The sequence below is a fragment of the Anomaloglossus baeobatrachus genome, chromosome 3 (genome assembly GCF_048569485.1).
Source record: "Anomaloglossus baeobatrachus isolate aAnoBae1 chromosome 3, aAnoBae1.hap1, whole genome shotgun sequence".
NCBI classification, from domain to species: domain Eukaryota; kingdom Metazoa; phylum Chordata; class Amphibia; order Anura; family Aromobatidae; genus Anomaloglossus; species Anomaloglossus baeobatrachus.
In genome coordinates this window covers 647,558,380-647,579,014 of record NC_134355.1, presented here as the reverse complement: position 1 = coordinate 647,579,014, position 20,635 = coordinate 647,558,380, and the positions used below count along the sequence as shown (strand labels likewise).

At 42.2% G+C, this 20,635-nt stretch overlaps 1 protein-coding gene across 2 annotated transcripts in view; it reads right to left on the bottom strand.

Annotated features, from left to right (window-relative positions):
* Nucleotides 1–432: 432 nt before the first annotated feature.
* The window catches only part of KLHL29 (kelch like family member 29), a 1,297,105-nt gene continuing 1,276,902 nt past the window's right edge, over nucleotides 433–20,635 (bottom strand). For both annotated transcript variants that reach the window (XM_075341153.1, XM_075341152.1), the window contains 2 exons: nucleotides 13,339–13,483; nucleotides 433–5,129 (listed from right to left, as the gene is read on the bottom strand). In XM_075341153.1, coding sequence (XP_075197268.1) covers nucleotides 4,946–5,129; nucleotides 13,339–13,483 — 329 coding nt within the window. In that variant the 3' untranslated portion in view covers nucleotides 433–4,945. The remainder of the gene's footprint in view (nucleotides 5,130–13,338; nucleotides 13,484–20,635) is intronic.

Genomic DNA, 20,635 nt, shown 5'->3' with positions numbered 1-20,635 from the left:
AGCACCTGAGCATGGTAGTGCTCACTCATCACTAGTTATTAGTACAGAACACCCGAGCATTGTAGTGCTCGCTCATCACTGGTTACGAGTATTGAGCACCCGAGCATTGTAGTGCTCGCTCATCACTAGTTACGAGTACCAAGCACCCGAGCATGGCAGTGCTCACTCATCACTAGTTACGAGTATCAAGCATCCGAGCATGGTAGTGCTCGCTAATCACTAAAGACTGTTAAACTCAGAGCATCAAGAGGAATGAAGTTGAGCTGCGATACGGAACATAGCTTGGGGACAACGAGGGCACTGTTTAGTAAGAGAGAAAAAAATCTCACGAAAAACAAGCAACTTAGACAAGGATCAGCTTGGAAATAAAGGAAACAATGGGACGTCAGTCTAGATCTATAAATATATTTATTATAATATAACAAGATCTTAACCAGTAACATAAACTATGTACAGTACCATTACAGATAACCCTGTTTGTCTATTATTCACAGAAATAGATTTGCTTCAATGTGTGTATGTGTGACGTTGACCGGTATTGTGTGTGAGTCCATTCTCGTATGCTAGCACCTCCTTTGGAGGTAAGACACACCAACTTTGAGAAATCAAACATTCTGCACCAGGCAGATTGAAGCTCGTTCTCCTGGTTGAAAAGAAGGACGCAGAAGGTACGTAACAAGATTGTGCTTTTCTTTTTTTTTTTCCTTCCATAGATAGAACGGATTGTACAAGAAAAAAATGCATAAAAATGAAATCCTCTCATTCCAAAAATGCGTTTTACAGTGAAGCGCAAAGCGGAATATTTGTTAATTATTTTTTTTTTACATTTTTATTTTTACTGAATCAATCAATGTTCAAGAGGATTCAGCCTCAACCCTTTAATAAACCATCAAACGTTGGAGGTATGTCACAATAAAAATATTTGAGGTCTTTCTAACATTCATTCACTTATTAACCAACGCGTTTTAGGTCTGAATTTCCTAATTTTTTTTGTTTTTTTTTTATTAATTCATTAACAAAACTGTGAATGCATCTCACTAGAACAGAAAAAATGGATTAAAATATTGTTTTCTTACTTTCTAATTTAAAAAAAATCTATATGAAAATGTTTGGAATAAAAAAAAAAAAAATAAGAATGGATGGAAATAAAGACCTGAAATGTGTCAGTGTGAAATTGACTTTAATCTTAATGTCCCTGGTAATTAAATAAGGCAGCGATTCTGTGTAGATAATAAAAAAAAAATTGAACCAATCATTTGATTTTGAAATTTTTTTTTCTATTTGGGGAAAAAAAAATTCAAATATTTTTGCAAAGTAACATAGATTTTGCTAAAAACTAGTATATATAATAGTACGATATTTGGTTTTACATCTATGCATTTAAGTGTAATTTGTGTATTAAATTTGGGCAAATTGGAATTTTATTTCATTTTTTTTAACTCTAAGAAGGTGAAATATTTTTTTCATAATATTATTAAAATTGTTTAAATAATTAAAATTCAGCTTGCACATTCAACGTAAAATAATTATCCCCCAAATTATATTAATAATAATAATGATAAAACAATATTTTGAGATGACTAAATACAGCAATATGAATTACCCCCCCTCCACCCCCCCAAAAAAAATCTCCATCTCAGAATATATTAATATAGTACGTAATAATGATTTTTTTATCATTTATATTAATTTCTATGCTTTTTCAACAATATATTTTAACAATTTAAAAGTAACAAAAAAATGAATTTAAAAATTAAAATATGTAGACCAATAATACAGATTTTGTTATTTTTATTTATACCTCTTGACCATCCCAAATTTTATGGGATTTTTCACTCTATTGTGCTGAAATGATATGGGATACTATTTAATGGAAGTGTAATTTATATATATTTTTTGCTCATTTGGATGGAGCTTAAAGGGGTTGTCCACCTATGGAGGGGTATTTTAATTTTTTTGCTTAAATGCATGTATTAGGAGTTGTAAATTAATTTGGCAATTTGGTTTGATTACAAATTTTGCACTGCTTGCCTTCTACAGGCAAATTTCAAATGCAAATTTCAAATTTCCTTTTACCGGAAAATTTCACATTGCATTATACAGGCAAATATCAAATTTGTTGTGGTCTGTGGTTCATAAATCAGCAGAGAGGAGCTCAGAAAAAGACGTAAAAGAGAACCAAACTCTCCAATTGGGCTTAGGGTACCTTCACACTTAGCGATGCAGCAGCGATCCGACCAGCGATCTGACCTGGTCAGGATCGCTGCTGCATCGCTACATGGTCGCTGGTGAGCTGTCAAACAGGCAGATCTCACCAGCGACCAGTGAACAGCCCCCAGCCAGCAGCGACGTGCAAGCGACGCTGCGCTTGCACGGAGCCGCCGTCTGGAAGCTGCGGAGACTGGTAACTAAGGTAAACATCGGGTATGGTTACCCGATGTTTACATTAGTTACCAGTGTGAGCAGGGAGCAGGGAGCCGCGCACACTGAGCGCTGGCTCCTTGCTCTCCTAGCTACAGTACACATCGGGTTAATTAACCCGAGGTGTACAGCAGCTACATGTGCAGAGAGCCGGAGCCGGCACTGGCAGCGTGAGAGCTGCAGAGGCTGGTAACTAAGGTAAATATCGGGTAACCACCTTGGTTACCCGATGTTTATCTTGGATACAGCTTACCTCAGCTGTCAGACGCCGGCTCCTGCTCCCTGCTCGCTTCATTTGTCGCTCTCTTGCTGTCACACACAGCGATCTGTGTGTCACAGCAGGAGAGCGGCTTTGAAGAAAACGAACCAGGGCTGTGTGTAACGAGCAGCGATCTCGCAGCAGGGGCCAGATCGCTGCTCATTGTCACACACAGCGAGATCGCTAATGAGGTCACTGCTGCGTCACAAAAAGCGTGACTCAGCAGCGATCTCGGCAGCGAGCTCGCTGTGTGTGAAGCACCCCTTAGAATGAGCTCACTGATGGATTCTCAGATAACTCATTATCCAGCCAGCAATAGACTGTGAAACACAGAGGCAGTAAAAGGCAAACGGTCCAAATTTTTTTTTAAAGAAACCCAATTACAAAAATTATTTTTAAATAAAAATCCAATGACTTAAGTAAAAAAAAAAAAAATTGATCCCGAAAGTAGAAAACCCCTTTAATTCTATCCCCATTATTAGAATGGGAGAAAAAAAATGATAAAAAAAAAATAATCCAGAAACCCTTGTAACTGGCTTATACAATATTTCTCATGAAAACATTTGTTGATTACAGTCTAATTTTTTTGTAAAAAATGATTTCAATGAGTTTTTCATCCGCTTTGAGCCGTGGGCGATGCTTCTAGTTCTTGAAAACATTTAGCTAATGTTCTTGTTAAATCCTCCAAAAAAACTCACTTTGATACGAAACAACTTAATTATAAATATAATATATAGGCCGTCTTTATATATATTTACTAGCACAGTAGCAGAAAAATCAATTTCATTAAGACCTGCAGGAAGACTAATGTTTGACTGTAAATCTGTGGTCTAGACAGTATTTTTTTTTTAGTTCTTTCTTCCTAACATAAAAAAAGTAGTTTGTCAAAAACTTAGAATTTCTAAAATAATTTGATTTATTTTTTTTGCTTCCACATTTTTTTTTTACTTTATTTCTCCCTTTAATATTTCTAATCTGAAAGCTGCTTTTGCATATTTAAACATGATTGAACATGATTTAGAAAAAAAAAAACGAAAAAAAACTTCTTAACTTTTAGATTAAGGAACTTATCCTGACTGCATCCCTATGATAACACTTCCTGCCACTGTGGGAATTGGTGTTATCATAACACTGGTTGGATTATGGTGTCCAGTAGTAGCCAATCAATGGCATGAGCAACTGAGCTCAGTGATTGGCTGCAGCGGTGATGTGATCACTGCAGCCTTTCGACAAAGATTGGCAAAAGCAGTTGGGAGAGGCAGCACTGAACACGGGCAGGAGGGTGCTTATTGCTGTGATTTGTTATTTTAAAGGTATGCAACCCTATGGGACAGTAAAATTTTAAACCAGACAACCCCTTTAAATTACCTGTCCTAACTAAAAGGCCGTAGGCAGCTGCACATGTTCCCTGCAGCGGCCACTGCAGGCGAAATGGGGTATTACAAGACATTCATTCAAACAATAATAAGGTGACACACTGTCCGAGACGTCCACTGACCCCTTATTGCTGCCGTGTGCCTCTATGAACCCTAATTGCGACCACCCACAATTTATATATCTAAAAGTTCTTCCGTCACTATGGAAATTTTACTTATTTAAGTTCATTTATTCCCTAAATTTCTTTATAATTTTGACAAACTTTTTCTCCTATGCAGCTAAAGCTACATTCTCTGCAACGAAAGAAGAAGCGGAGGTCAACCTAAAAATAAAACGTTTTTTTTCGATATTCTCTATGATGAGATGCTTAGCTGTACCGAACAGTCATCTAAAAATAAATCCCAGCCTTACATCTAGAAGTAAAATACAGGTCCTCATCTGCTCCCCTCCCCTGAACCCTATCTCAACTGAACCCATGTAAAAATATGGGAATCTATTGCACCTAGGGTGACAACAAGTGTCACTACGCCACCTAGTGACACATTTGCCGCAAAAAAACCATACATATTATACATAGTGTGGAGCCCAATTGCTCCGGCATCACCCAAAGGTGAGGATGATCTACATTCAATGTAGACTTTATTGAAAAGCTGTAGACAAAAATGAAATAAAATGAAAAAAAACAAACAAAAAAACCTCTTAACCCCCACCCTTTTTCCGCCTCCTTATAAAATAAATTGGATAAAGCCCACTGAAGTGGAGAAAGGGAGGATTAACCGCTTCATCTCTGGCATGGGAAGGATTAAAACCAAACCAATGAGAACAAAAAAAATCCAAAAACGTTCAAACATGTCGGACCATGGTCTCAGTTCATCGATGCCCCTTGTGTCAACCGCTTTGAATGTATTTCTTTATCACTACACATCCATGGCGGAAGAGTGGGCAAGGCATGTTGGGTAATAATGTCCATGTGTTGGATTTGGGGTCGTAATATTCCATGTTTCCAAGAGCAGGTCCTTCACTGCTGACGATACCGCCTGTTGCATATATCTTTCCGTCCAGGACGACGGCGCTGCAAAAGTAGAAGAAAGGATTAGTGACCTGGCAATTCAAGGCGGCCAAAGATTTCCAAACTCCACCTATAGACATGATTTTACGGGTTTAACTTTGTGGTATCTATGCTAGGACCGATTCTTTTTATTCTCTTTATTAATGACCTTGTGGATAGGATTGTTAATAAAGTGTTAGTCTTTGCTGATGACACCAAACTATGTAGGATACTAAAACCTGACATTGATAGTACAGTACTACAAAACGATCTGGATAAGATGTCAGAATGGGCAGATACTTGGCAAATGAGATTAAATGTTGATAAACGTAAAGTAATGCACCTAGGACGGAGTAATCCTATAGCTGCGTATACATTAAATGGAAGTAAACTCGGGACTACAGAACAGGAGAAGGACTTGGGTATTCTCATTACAAATAAGCTGAGCAGCAGCACTCAATGTCAGGCAGCAGCTGCTAAAGCAAACAAGACTTTAGGGTGTATAAAAAGATTAGATCCTGTGATCCCAACGTATTGTTACCCCTCTATAAATCACTTGTAAAGCCACATCTGGAATATGGGATCCAATTTTGGACTCCACATTTTAAAATGAACATTCAGAATTTAGAGTCAGTTCAAAGGCGGCAACTAGACTACTACAAGGAATGGAAGATCTCCCATATGATGAGAGGTTGAAAAAGTTTGTTTAGCTTAGAAAAAAAAGATGTCTTAGAGGAGATCTCATTTATATGTATAAATATATGTATGCTCAATATAAAGGACTGGCACATGACTTATTCTTTTCAAAGACAATACTAAGGACCAGGGGGGCACTCACTGCGAGTGGAAGAAAAGTGATTCCGACAGCTGATTAGAAAAGGGTTCTTTACAGTTAGAGCAGTCAGACTGTGGAATGCCGACCACAAGAGGTAGTAATGGCAGATACTATAACAGCTTTTATATCAGGGCTGGATGATTTCCTCAGTACACACAACACTGTCGGTTTTAAATGACTTAATGACAAAATGTATAATTGGTGGAGAAAGGTTGAGCTAGATGGACCTAGGTCTTTTTTCAACCTATGTACAGATAATGTACATAAAACATCCCAAAATATTGTTATGAGGGTGTTGAAAGAGAATTCTGTCTAGCTCTGTCACCATTTAAGACACGTCTTGAAATGTTGACGATACATAGACGATCTTGTCCTCCTGTGGCGTGGCATTTGTTGAAAAACTGCATTGGTATCTTAAAAAGTTAGATACCAATATTAAGTTTACACTTAAGTGGGCTTTACACGCTACGATTTTGCTACAGCGGTCTCGTTGGGGTCACGGATTTTGTGACGCACATCCGGCCGCTGTAGCGATCTCGTAGTGTGTGACTCCAAGGAGCGATTTTGGATCGTTGCAAAAACGTCCAAAATCGCTCCTCGTTGACATGGAGGTCCACTCCCAATAATCGATTCTATCGCTTTCCCGTTGTTGTTCCTCGTTCCTGCGGCAATGCACATCGCTGTGTGTGACCCCCGTAGGAACGAGGAACATCTCCTACCTGCCGCCGGCCATAATGCGGAAGGAAGGAGGTGGGCGGGATGTTCGTCCCGCTCATCTCCGCCCCTCCGCTTTCATTGCGCGGCCGCTCAGTGACGTCGCTGTGACGCCGAGCGGACCGCCCCCGGTTCGCCGGTCACAGTGACGTCGCTAGGCAGGTAAGTATGTGTGACGGGGGTGCGCGATTTTGTGCGCGACAGGCAGCGATATGCCCGTCGCGCACAAACGATGGGAACGGGTCTCATGTTAGCGATATTGGGCCGGATATCGCAGCATGTAAAGCCACCCTTAGAGGTGAATGCTTCTAAATTAATCAGGAGCGTCTGACAAGTGCCTCTGCCCACAAATTTTACTCCAGTCTTTGGTGTAAGATTTCTGGCATAGGGAATGCCACATCTCATAAATTAGATGAGCTGTGACATCATGCCTCCGCTGTGCCCTGATCTATTTCCGCCCATATTGGTAAAGCTGGGAGAAATTGGCATGAAAAAATTAAGTCACCTTTTTCTGCATCTTCGAGTTGTGCAAAAATGTTGCAAATTTTAAAAGTGGTTTACTCCAGAAATATGGCGAAATTGCTTTGATAAATTGTGGCTTATGTTTCTTAATCATGGTTACGCTAAGTGGATTCCTAACAAACATCCGAAAGAGATAATCTTTACCCCATTACTCCCTTCTTTTTAAATGTCTTAGACAAAGAACATTTGATAGAGTACCACAAAGTGAACACATTGCCAAGATCATTTGTCATCATTGTCCGATGTTGGAAAATTCTCTGATATGTGTGCCTGAATTTTACAATTGTTGCTCTATTGTTGCTCTATAGTTTATTCTACCAACATCAGGGATCCGCTCGTGTTCCCAACGAAAATCTCTAAATAGCTGTCAGTTATGGTCAGAAACAGGAAGGGCTGCATAAATTGTAATCTTATGCTTGCTGAGAGGGGATCATTTCACCGATCCCACCATTGGGAAGACATATTCTATGAGACTGTTTGTGACCTGTGATTCCGATCAGGTGGTTTATGTACTTGTCTTTGTAAGTTAAATTATATTGGTGAAAGAACATGAGACTTAAGACCAGTGTCAATTGTTACCAAAAGGAAAAAGAAATGTGACCTTCTGTGTCCAAACATTTTGTTTTATCTGGACATAATGAATTACAATTTTCAGATATAGGGATCATTGATTGTGTCCCCCTCCTAAGGAGAGATGTTGAGAGGGTTCAGCTATTTACAAAGAAAGAAATTAAAATGGACTATGAGGTTGGGTACATTGAGACCAAATGTTCTTAACACTAGAAGTCCCAGAGAGGGGTCATTTAACATTTCTACCTTTGGAGCCCAGAGACGGGTCGAATGACATGAAGGATTTTAGCTAACATCCTATAATCACCGTCTTTTGTTCTGTAATTAAGGCCATTACTGTCGCACCACAGGAGGTTGTTGTTTTCCAACCTCCTGTGGTGCGACAGTAATGGCCTTAATTACAGTTTGGACTAAGGGGTACTTTGCACGCTGCGACATCGCAAGCCGATGCTGCGATGTCGAGTGCGATAGTCCCCGCCCACGTCGCAGCATCGATATCTTGTGATTGCTGGCGTAGCGAACATTATTGCTACGCCAGCTTCACATGCACTCACCTGTCCTGCGACATCGCTCTGGCCGGCGATCCGCCTCCTTCCTAAGGGGGCGGGTCGTACGACGTCACATGGCAGGTGGCCAATAGCAGTGGAGGGGCGGAGATGAGCAGGATGTAAACATCCCGCCCACCTCCTTCCTTCCGCATTGCAGTCGGGACACGGGTAGGAGATGTTCCTCGCTCCAGCGATGTGTGCTGCCGCAGGAACGAGGAACAACATCGTACCTGTCGCTGCAGCGGCATTATGGAAATGTCGGACACTACACCAATGATACGATAACGACGCTTTTGCGCTCGTTAATCGTATCTAAAAGGATTTGCACACTACGATATCGACTGTGACGCCGGATGTGCATCACTTTCGATTTGACCCCACCGACATCGCACCTGCGATGTCGTAGTATGCAAAGCCCGCCTAAGGGTCATTTGACCCGCTTTCGGGACTTCAGGGGGGAGCTCAAAATTTCTGGGACGTCTAATGTTAAAGGGGTTGTCCATTATTCAGACATCCCCTGATCAATTTGTAAGTTTCCCTCATTTAAAATAAGAAAACCTATACTCAACCCTGATTCCAGCACCATTCAAGCAGTGTTGGCACTATCTCTCCCGGGATCGCATAACTGTGACGTCATGCAATCCCAGCGGCCAATTAGTGGCAGCTTCCGTCTCCTCTCCTTTGGACACATCACATACATATGCAGGAAGAGAGAGAACAGCACCACTCAATTCCTCTGAATGTAAGCAAATTGTCCGAAGGGGAGGAAAGTGAAGAGGCCGCTGATTGACAGCAGGGATTATGTGACGTAACACTGTTACGCGATCCTGGGATAGACAGTGCCGACACGGCTGGATTGGTGCTGGCACTGGAGGGGAGTGAAAATTTAATTATCTTAAATGGGGAAAACCTACAGATTGAGAAAGTGTGGTCCAAATAGTGAAGAACCCCTCTAATGTTGAACTCAACGTTGGTGCTGTTACTTAATAATATTATTTTGATTGTGACTCTTGATATTTGCAATCTACTACCTTGGTCATGTCATATGTGCGTGTGTGTGTGTGTGTGTGTGTGTGTGTGTGTGTGCGCGTGTGCGCGCGCGCGCACACGCGTATGTGTAGCGCCCCTGAAGCCATCAGGTTGCTACAAGGTTCTGCATCCCCACCAGGATGCAGGGCCTACCCCCTTAGGGACCCTAAACCCCAGTGCCGGTAACACAACACCAAAAACCCAGGTAATCCCAGTTTTACCCAACAATCTCCCATACAATGGTACCTAGCTAGGGTGGGACCAATGGATGGCCGCCTAGAGGTAAAGCCACTCTAGTCCACTAGTTGACCAGGTGGGAGGGGCAGACTGTGGAGAGTAGTAAGTCTAGAGTTGACAGTGGAGGTGAAAAGGTGTGACTGAGCAACGTCTTGACTCGGGTTAACGGTGACCTGGTACCCAGGAGAGGTGGTTGCCGGTGGAGTACTCCCAGAACTATGCACCGACGGGGTACAGGACCATAGGACAGGAAAGAGCTTCAAGCCAACCTGTTAACACCTGCACAGCAAAAGGGACCATCAAAGACCTAGTTGACCCTAAAGAATCCGAAGACTCAGTAGCAAAGGGAGAACTGGGGACAGGACCAGAGTCTCCAACCCCACAGGGTTCACGCTACCGTCAGGCAGACAGAAGTGGACAAACCACAGACCGGGGACCCCCAGTGTTCCATACCACGGGGACCCACTTACCAGAGACAGGTGCAGGGGAAGAAGGTACCAGAGAACCGTCTGGCACTTGGACGACGGGGACCTAGAGGCGAAACCAGCCGGCCTCGGGCAACTAGTTAACATCTAAAGTGAGTGAACCAGATGCACTGCATACCTGTCTGGACTCCTTCTTCCGACTCGCCCACCGCACCATACACCCACTGGGGCAATACCCTACTTGCGGAGGGACTACCATACTAGCTGCTAATACCATCAGCCCCAGTAGAGACATTTTGCAGCGGCGGCTCCCTACATATAGCCGCAACACCACAAGTGGCATAACGAATAAACTTTATTCACCAATCCCCTGTAAATATCTCCATTACAAAAAGGGCCCAAGCCACAGAACCGGGTAACGGCCACCATCGTGACATTCCCAAGAAGTACACTGCCCGTAACAGAGTACCCCATATCCTTGGTGCTACATATGAATACATGTGTGATGTGTATATATATTTAATATATTACATAAAATTTTCTGTTATGTCAGGAAGTGACTTCATCCTTAACTTTAAGCAAATGGTTTTTTTGATCGTGCGTATGTCCCTGGACGACTTGAGCCAATTTTAATCTTATTTAATCTTACTTATTGGTGCCCAATTTTCCTTTTATATGATGATTTATGATTAAAGATGTTATTAAATACAAGATGCTAATTCTATTCTTATTCCTTTATTGTGTAGACTTAATAGCCCATGTGGCGTGGTGACGTATCGGTTGTTTCCAACCTTTATCAAGGTTGATAAAAGTGGGAAACAAACGAAACGTTGCAATGCCTCATGGGCTGATAAAGTTCACTCTTTCCTATTTTCTCTGGAGTTCTGCCTGCTTTTTTGCTACTATATTGTTTACCAGTGGATGTATGGTCTGTTGGGTGGCCTTGCACACATATTACATATTTCAATGTGCTGATCTATTTTTTTCGGTAGATTGTAAAAAAAAATAGACAGACAGATATAAGATATAGATCTACATCAGATCAATAGATAGATTAAACATCGAAAAATATTGTTACAAGGTCCTGGAGAAGGTTTTCATCAATTTCTGTCACCATTTCTGACACATCTTGAGGTGGTGACGATACATAGATGATCTCTTCAACCTGCAGAATGGCACTTCTTGATGAACACTATACTTTTCATCAGTAACTTAATCAGATACATCCCTATATTAAATTTACATTTGTTTCTTCTACAAAGGCAATTACATTTATTGATGTACTTCTCTCTTTAGATGATCACAGTTTGAGCACCACTTTATACATTAAACCTACTGATAGGAATAACTCAATTTGTTTTGACAGTCTACAGCATCATATAATGTTTTGTCTGTGGCCAGTCAGATAGATAGCAGGACAAATATGGATGATGGGACAGATAGAAACATTTGGAAAAGACAATAAAGTTTGGGCAGAAAATCTAGAACATATTTTGGGCCTTTTTGTGCTGATGTTTCATTGTCGTTCTTGCAGAAGTTAGAGATTTCTCTGTAGGCCTTTGGAGACAGCGATGGCTTCTAATAAGAGTTTCTGATTCATTCTGTACAAGATAAATTTGTCTGTCAATCTGTCATTACAGCAGAGCATGCCGGGAAGTGGGAGTTGTGGCTATCGAACACCGTATACATTATCACATAAAATGAGGTGCAGCTTCTGTTGGAGAAATCACCAGGGAGCAGGCTGACAATAATTTGCACATGTTAGACAAGCGCCCGTGACATGTATACGCATCCGACTCCCCAGCACGCCTGGTACCAGTGACGCTGCCATCAGTATATGCGGCGCCCTCTAATTATCTGACGGATATTACATTTAGGTATGGAGAAAGATATGATAAATATTTAGAGGAAACACCGTCTGCAAATTACCAGGAGAACAGCTGCCGATTCACGTGCATCTGGCACCGCACAATAACAGCAGATGGAGCCTGTCACTCACACAGATTGATGGCTCGCTGGAAGTTTACTGGAGCCGTACGGAACGGGCCGATCTCAACCAGTCTAGGAATTGACTCAGGATCCTCGCACTTGGAGGTATGCATGGGATAATTTCTCTATGCACAACTCTGACATGTGCCCAAAAAAAGAGCTTGTTTTAGCCTCTGTATGGAAAATAAGGGCATATGCATGCAGTACATTAGGACTGAGTGTAACAGTAGGCTTCTGAATTCCCAAGGAGGCACTACAGATCCCATCAGTGTTCTAGAGATGTTATGCCACACCATGATGAGTTGCAGTTTTACAAAAGCTAGAGAGCCACAGGTTAGAAACTACAAAATTTATCAAAAAATGAAATTTGAGCACAGTGCCTCTGTGTTGCTCAGTCGTGCAGCGCTGGGGTCCTGGGTTCAAATCCCACCAAGGACAACACCTGCAAGGAGTTTGTATGTTCTCCCCGTGTTTGTGTGGGTTTCCTTTGGGTTCTCTGGTTCTCCACACTCCAAAGACATACTGATAGGGAATTTAGATTGTGAGCCCCAATAGGGACAGAGTTGCTCATATATATGTAAAGTGCTGCAGAATATCTTTGCGCTATATAAAAATAAAGATTATTATATAATTTGATAATATACTTTGCGTATCGATGATTTCCAATATCTCTGCTTGCTCTCACTGTTTAGGATTTTTCCAAGTTATTATTGCAGTTTAACACATTAGTGCCCACTAACCGGTTGCCTACTGCCCTACAAAGAGCCAGACACAGATGGTTCCCAAAGTTTTGCCTTCCATGGTGAATTGTGCTTGATGTCATAGAAGGCAATGGATCCTGATACAGCCTCCCTTTTGGTCCTGTGGTCAATATAACCCAAACACAAGATGAAGGTCTACAACGGTCGGTCGGTGATCATAAAGACACAGCTCCTTACAAGGTACAAGCCATGCACCTTTTTTATCATCACATGATCCTGACTCAATAGTTATTTGTAGGAAAACCTGGAAACAGAAAACCTGGCAACAGCACCTCCGCAGGTCAAACAGAGTATTACACAGAAATCAATGTGCTGCCCAAGTTACACATGAAGTTGTCAGGTCCTTAGGAGGGAAATGGATGGATATTAAATCTACTCCCTGGATATTAGATTTTTCTCCAAAATGATCCACATCTATTAATTAGCAATGCCTGACCAGCAGTAAATGGGTCTCTGACTAGTACTAGGCACCGCCCGAAGTAGGACAATGGTGTAATTTGAATCTCTGATCACCATTCATGCTCTAGAGCTCCCCTTTTAGGAATCACGGAGTCTACAGGAATCAATGTGTGAACAACTTCTATACACGTAGAGGTATCTCACCTGCAAAACTGCCTGGAGTGATTCATGTTGGGTCCAGCCTTTATGTTTCCTTTCTCGGGGTCGTAGATGGTAGTTGCTCTGGCGTAAGCTCCTCCAAGAATGAAGATGAAGCCGTTCAGAGTGACCGCCGGGGCGTACTTATTATCTGCGAGAGAAAACAAAGCTTGCACTGTGATCGGAGTATTGATTTAAATGTACCAAGTGCGGTGATGACAAAGCACAGATTGTGTAACACATTCTGCTCCAACTGTACATTCACAATAAAGTTGTTATACGGGATTAGAAAAACTTGCCGACTTTCTTCCATAAACAGCACCACACCGGTCCATTGGTTTTCTATGGAATTGTAGCTCATTTTACACTAAAATTAATGGAACTGAAATACAAACCATAATGTGTGGACACTGGGTATAGGGACACTTAGGAAAAGAAGCCAAGTTTTTCTAATCATGTGCGTTGCATTTCTTAAAACTATTTTTCTTTCAAGGAAACTGCAACATCAAACATGGTGTACAATCTGGAGCTGAACGGGTTGATTTATAGTTTTTGAACAGTGTATCTTGTAATTTATAGCATTAATCTCCAGAGTTCCGGTATGGTGTCCTAATAACATTTACTAAGTAGGACCGCCTACCGGACTCCTAACCTGGACTCCTAACACAAGAACAAGCAGATGCTTTGATTTAACATTTTTTTCTGAATCTATTCCCTCAGTGATCATACATTTACATTTTTAAAAGTAACACTATGATTTTAAGGGTACTTGGTACCTTTGTAGGAAAGCACTATAAGACAGCCTATAAACCAGGGGTCTCAAACACGCAGCCCCTTGGGCTTCTTCTTGTGGCCTGCAGGCTTGTGGAAATCGTGATGATCGTAGCTGGTGTCCGCAGCAGTCAGCGCTTTATTTCATTTGTATAACTGCTGGCACCACGCAGAGCTCTCTGTAGAACTATTCCTAAGGCGCCGCCAGCCAATCACAGGTTAGCAGCTGATGTAGTGACGTGATGTCACGCGCTGGACACTGATTGGGCAGTGACTGCCATTGGTTTATTGCTGTAGAGAGCGCTGTGTGGCGCCAGCAGTTCATTAAAATGCGCTGACTACTGCATATGGAGCAGTAAAGAAAACAAGTTATGTGAAGCAGAACGACAATGGTAAGAGGGCAAACTGTTGTGGCCTTAAATATTGCAGCAGTTCATTGATAAGGAGTGTGAAAGTTTTATTGTCCTCTGATTGGGGTCTGGTCCAGAGCTGGGATGCCCCCAGATGCTCTGAGAAGCACATTTCTTAATTGATGTAAAAAGACATACAGTTAGGTCCAGAAATATTTGGACAGTGACACAATTTTCGCGAGTTGGGCTCTGCATGCCACCACATTGGATTTGAAATGAAACCTCTACAACAGAATTCAAGTGCAGATTGTAACGTTTAATTTGAAGGTTTGAACAAAAATATCTGATAGAAATTGTAGGAATTGTACACATTTCTTTACAAACACTCCACATTTTAGGAGGTCAAAAGTAATTGGACAAATAAACCAAACCCAAACAAAATATTTTTATTTTCAATATTTTGTTGCGAATCCTTTGGAGGCAATCACTGCCTTAAGTCTGGAACCCATGGACATCACCAAACGCTGGGTTTCCTCCTTCTTAATGCTTTGCCAGGCCTTTACAGCCGCAGCCTTCAGGTCTTGCTTGTTTGTGTTTCTTTCCGTCTTAAGTCTGGATCTGAGCAAGTGAAATGCATGCTCAATTGGGTTAAGATCTGGTGATTGACTTGGCCATTGCAGAATGTTCCACTTTTTAGCACTCATGAACTCCTGGGTAGCTTTGGCTGTATGCTTGGGGTCATTGTCCATCTGTACTATGAAGCGCCGTCCGATCAACTTTGCGGCATTTGGCTGAATCTGGGCTGAAAGTATATCCCTGTACACTTCAGAATTCATCCGGCTACTCTTGTCTGCTATGTCATCAATAAACACAAGTGACCCAGTGCCATTGAAAGCCATGCATGCCCATGCCATCACGTTGCCTCCACCATGTTTTACAGAGGATGTGGTGTGCCTTGGATCATGTGCCGTTCCCTTTCTTCTCCAAACTTTTTTCTTCCCATCATTCTGGTACAGGTTGATCTTTGTCTCATCTGTCCATAGAATACTTTTCCAGAACTGAGCTGGCTTCATGAGGTGTTTGTCAGCAAATTTAACTCTGGCCTGTCTATTTTTGGAATTGATGAATGGTTTGCATCTAGATGTGAACCCTTTGTATTTACTTTCATGGAGTCTTCTCTTTACTGTTGACTTAGAGACAGATACACCTACTTCACTGAGAGTGTTCTGGACTTCAGTTGATGTTGTGAACGGGTTCTTCTTCACCAAAGAAAGTATGCGGCGATCATCCACCACTGTTGTCATCCGTGGACGCCCAGGCCTTTTTGAGTTCCCAAGCTCACCAGTCAATTCCTTCTTTCTCAGAATGTACCCGACTGTTGATTTTGCTACTCCAAGCATGTCTGCTATCTCTCTGATGGATTTTTTCTTTTTTTTCAGCCTCAGGATGTTCTGCTTCACCTCAATTGAGAGTTCCTTAGACCGCATGTTGTCTGGTCACTGCAACAACTTCCAAATGCAAAACCACACACCTGTAATCAACCCCAGACCTTTTAACTACTTCATTGATTACAGGATAACGAGGGAGACGCCTTCAGAGTTAATTGCAGCCCTTAGAGTCCCTTGTCCAATTACTTTTGGTCCCTTGAAAAAGAGGAGGCTATGCATTACAGAGCTATGATTCCTAAACCCTTTCTCCGATTTGGATGTGAAAACTCTCATATTGCAGCTGGGAGTGTGCACTTTCAGCCCATATTATATATATAATTGTATTTCTGAACATGTTTTTATAAACAGCTAAAATAACAAAACTTGTGTCACTGTCCAAATATTTCTGGACCTAACTGTAAATCCATGGGACACATTCATTCCTGCTCTGAATGTGTCAAAGGTCATCATAAGTTTGTATTCCCAAACCCTTCTGTCTCTGTGGGACTTGAAATTTCCTTTCAATACCAGCAATTTCATGTCCATGAAAATTAATGGGTCTGCGCACACATCAGTGATTTCTCACTGTCGTCTTTCCGTGTGGAAAACACGCGTGTTTGTGTGTTCTGCACAGAGACAAGTCCGTTTTGTTCTGGCATCACTGATGTCCCACTGACCACACTATGCTGTGATCCGTGAAACATGTACCAGAATAATTACGTACATTTAAAATAAAAAGTTTTTTAAACTCACCCATCTCCAGTGATTCTATCTTCAGCCGCTGCTGTCTCTTGCTTTCAGGCCGGCTAATTATGCTCATGAATATGCACTGCACCGCCGACCCGGAAGTAATAGCAGAGGGGAGACAGCGTTGGCCGGATACAGCATCATGGGAGACATCAGCACCATGGACAGCAGCAGCGTGGACAGTATAAAAGCCTAATCTCCATGTATTATCACAGATAGAACACGGAGATCACACGTGTGCCAAAATCACGGCACACGGATAAACACGTGTGTTCCACTGACATGTGAAAGAGGCCCAAGGTGAATGTCTCAACTATTGTTTAAATCAGTTTTGTTTGTTTTTTTAAATGTAATTTCTCAATTTTTCTTAGCTCAAAAAAGTAAAAAAAAAACCCAAACATTATTAATGTAAAAAAAAAATAGCTTGAAAAGCTGATTTAAACGATGTTATTTTCTAATGAAACATTCCCTTAGTGTGATCCCCTAGGTTCTACGGATGACGACTACTTCAAACAGCGCCATCTGAGATCTCCATCGGTTGCTATCGAAGACTCTCAGACCATCAACGGAAGGTGCTCCAAGCTAAAAGGAGGTCAACGGGACTCTTTCTGGCCCAGACCTCAGAGGTTCTGCTTGGTGCCTCATTGTCTCTGCAACCTTTCCTTACTTTTATTGATTCCATTTTATTTTATTACACTGTTAACCCCTTACTTACCTAACAAACACCTCTTAAGTATAGATCTACACTACACTACAGATGAGTCCTGTCCATCTCTCCCTACAAAAACATCTATGGGCATGAGATCCTTTGTGCCTCGTGCCTCAGATGCGTCCCCTTGCTTATAGTGGAAGATTATTGTCTGTAAATAGAGGTCTGCTATGAAATTCAGCCACATATACACTATAGGCTCACAGACATCAACAGCCAATCACCCCAGGTTGCCATCAAAAACTCTCAGACCATCAACGGAAGGTGCTCCAAGCTAAAAGGAGGTCAACGGGACTCTTTCTGGCCCAAACCTCACAGGTTCTCCTTGGTGCCTCATTGTCTCTGCAACCTTTCCTTACTTTTATTGATCCCATTTTATTTTATTACACTGTTAACCACTTCACTGCCTAACAAATACCTCTTCAGTATAGACCTACACTACAGTTGAGCCCCATCCATATCTCCCTCCAAACACGCCTATGGGCATGAGATACTTTGTGCCTCGTGCCTCAGATGCATTCCCTTGCTTCTAGTGGAAGATTATTGTCTGTAAATAGAGGTCTGCTATGAATTTCGACCACATATACACTATAGGCTCACAGACATCAAGAGGCAATCACCCCCGTAGTAAAGCAAGAGAGCCCTGATATCATGCAGAGTGCAAGTTCTCTTTGAAGAAGAAAGGCCACTTGGGTCTTGGAAGAATCTACTTTTCATTGTACGGTATTTTGCTGGGGTCAGACGGAGCAGCGTTCCTAGCAGCTTTCTATTCCATCCACGTCGTAGATTTCTGATGTACAGTATAACACATAGAGGGACTGGAATGAGGCTTTGTAATTCTCCCCCACGCTTCTTTTCCACACATTTAAATTTCATCTGTCCTCAATTCCATGGTACAAACTTGCTCTGATCTCTGACACTTTTGTCTCGGGCTTATAATAGTGCACAAAGAGTCTCTCTGAAGTTTCCAGTCTCGGCCCGATTATATGGGAGTAAGTGGAGTTTGGAACAGAGTGATCAAGATCTCATTATACCAATGACGGCCTAACTGGCCCACACACGATCTGCCATAAACCAACTATTTATTATTCCAGGGTAATGACTTATTAGGCCTCTATTTAATTCGCCTCCTCGTCTGCTATGTCTGCCTAATGGGGTTTCTTCAGTTTCTACCTATTACAGCATTTCCTTTATTAACTTTAATGAATCCAGGGCTCGTACAGTCACTGTGATCCAATGAATATCTAACGTGGAGACAAGCTTCATCCATAACTGGAAATGTAGACCCTCGAGTCTCCAAGATGTATTCTTCAACTACAGATCCGACTGTAGAAGAAACACAAAAATAACTCCAACTCTTGAATAGGAGCCTCACAACGTCCAGCATATTTATAACCTATGTACATATACACACACATACATACACACATACATACACTGAGCTTTATATATTAGATGTACATATACATAGTTGATATATGTGAGTGCAGGAATGAGAAAAGTGGGAAAAAGGGACCATTTAGGAACCAATTAAAAAAAAAAATGAATGATTCAAGGATAGGTGATAACACGTTTTAAATGGACAACTCCTTTAACACTAGAACTACTGGACTCGTGACACCTATATAGAAATACATGATGCAAAGTAGTCAAAAGGACTACCTCAGTAGTTCTAGTGTTAAAGAGGAAGGCACCACTAATAGCCCAACTATAGCATACCATGACAAGCACAGAACTCAGATTTCCGTCAGTCCTATAGTCAATGTTCAGCGCCTACGCATATCTCCACCATTCAGGAAAGGACTGCAGAGCCTCATTCTTAGGGTTTTAGAGCTCAATTAAAGGGTTACAAGAAGTCGGATGGGAAGGATTGGCCGGGCACATAGAAAAGATCAAGGAGGATTCATTTGGCACAGGAAGGGCTCAGGATTTAAATTATGAACAGATGTGGGGAAGATAAGGAGCGGTCAAGCATGAGTTTACATACAATGATTGCTCATCATAATATGGGGGGAGAAGTCTGCAAATTTTTTATTTATATCTAATACTAGCTGTAGTACCTGGCATTGCCTGGGATAGTAACTAAGTGTCTCTCTCACTCTCCCTCTCTGAATGCCTCCCACTCTGACTGTCTGCCTCTCTCTGTGTCTATATGTGTGTCTCTCTCTGACTGTCTCTCTCTCTCTGTTTGTCTCTCTCTCTTTGTCTCTGTGGCTCTGACTGTGTGTCTGCGTGTCTGTCTGTGTATCTATGTGTCTCTGTCTGCCTCTATCTCTTTATCGGTCTCTGTGTGTGTCTCTGTAAATGTGTGTGTCTCTGTCTGTCTCTGTGTGTCTGTCTCTACCGATATATTTCCTCACACATAAGCTTCTTATACTAAGAATGTCTTTCTTTGCCTATAGCAACCAATCACAGATCCTATTAATGACCTGTAGATTCCAGCTCTATTGACTTTAATGCAAGTGTGACGCCCCTGGACTACCAGGTTGTCACAGGGTATTGCACAATCTGCCCTCCTGTGCAATATCCACATCCTTCTTGGTTATGGGTCCCCAACTACATGGTGTTGCCTACATCAGCTAATCAAAATCCTAGGTACATACTGCACCACACCCACCAGACACACCAGTGGCCGACCTGAGTGGAATAGGGTCGCCTACTTCGGGGGTTGGTTAGGGAAGGTCAGGAGTGTTAGGGGAAGGAGAGTTGAGTGTTGTAAATGAAGGAAACAGGAAGTTAGGAACCGGGCTCCTAGGAAGCTATCTAGGTGGCAGACAGTGGTCTGGGCCTAGAGGAGCTGGACCCCCGGTCGCAGGGGATCGTGGCAAGGGGCACGGAATTGTGAGGACAGCTGGCAGCCTTGCACCATCACCGGGCTAAGACCAGGGCACGACAGGGTACGTGGACCCTAGGTCAGGGAGTAGCTTCAGGCAACCTGACAATTTACCCGACGAGAATGGAGTCTTCAAGATCCGCTCTCCACCCGCTCCAAAATCGGGGTACTAGCGCAACGAGGGGGATAGGACTTGCCACTCAAACGGTCCAGGAAATCCCAAGCGTGAACCCTGAGAGCAAGCTCCCACACTTAGCCATAGTAGGGAGCGGGACCCGACTAGTTCCATACTACCGGGACCAACAGAGAAGTAACTTAGTGCCAGGAGGCAGGTCACGGATCACCAGGCAGCACCATTGGGGACGGGACTAGAACTAAGCTCCCCTCAGCGGCAGCGATATACAGAACTTTGGTTTATCCAGTTGTCAGTGTCAGCTTAATGGACTGAGTGAGTACAAAATTGACC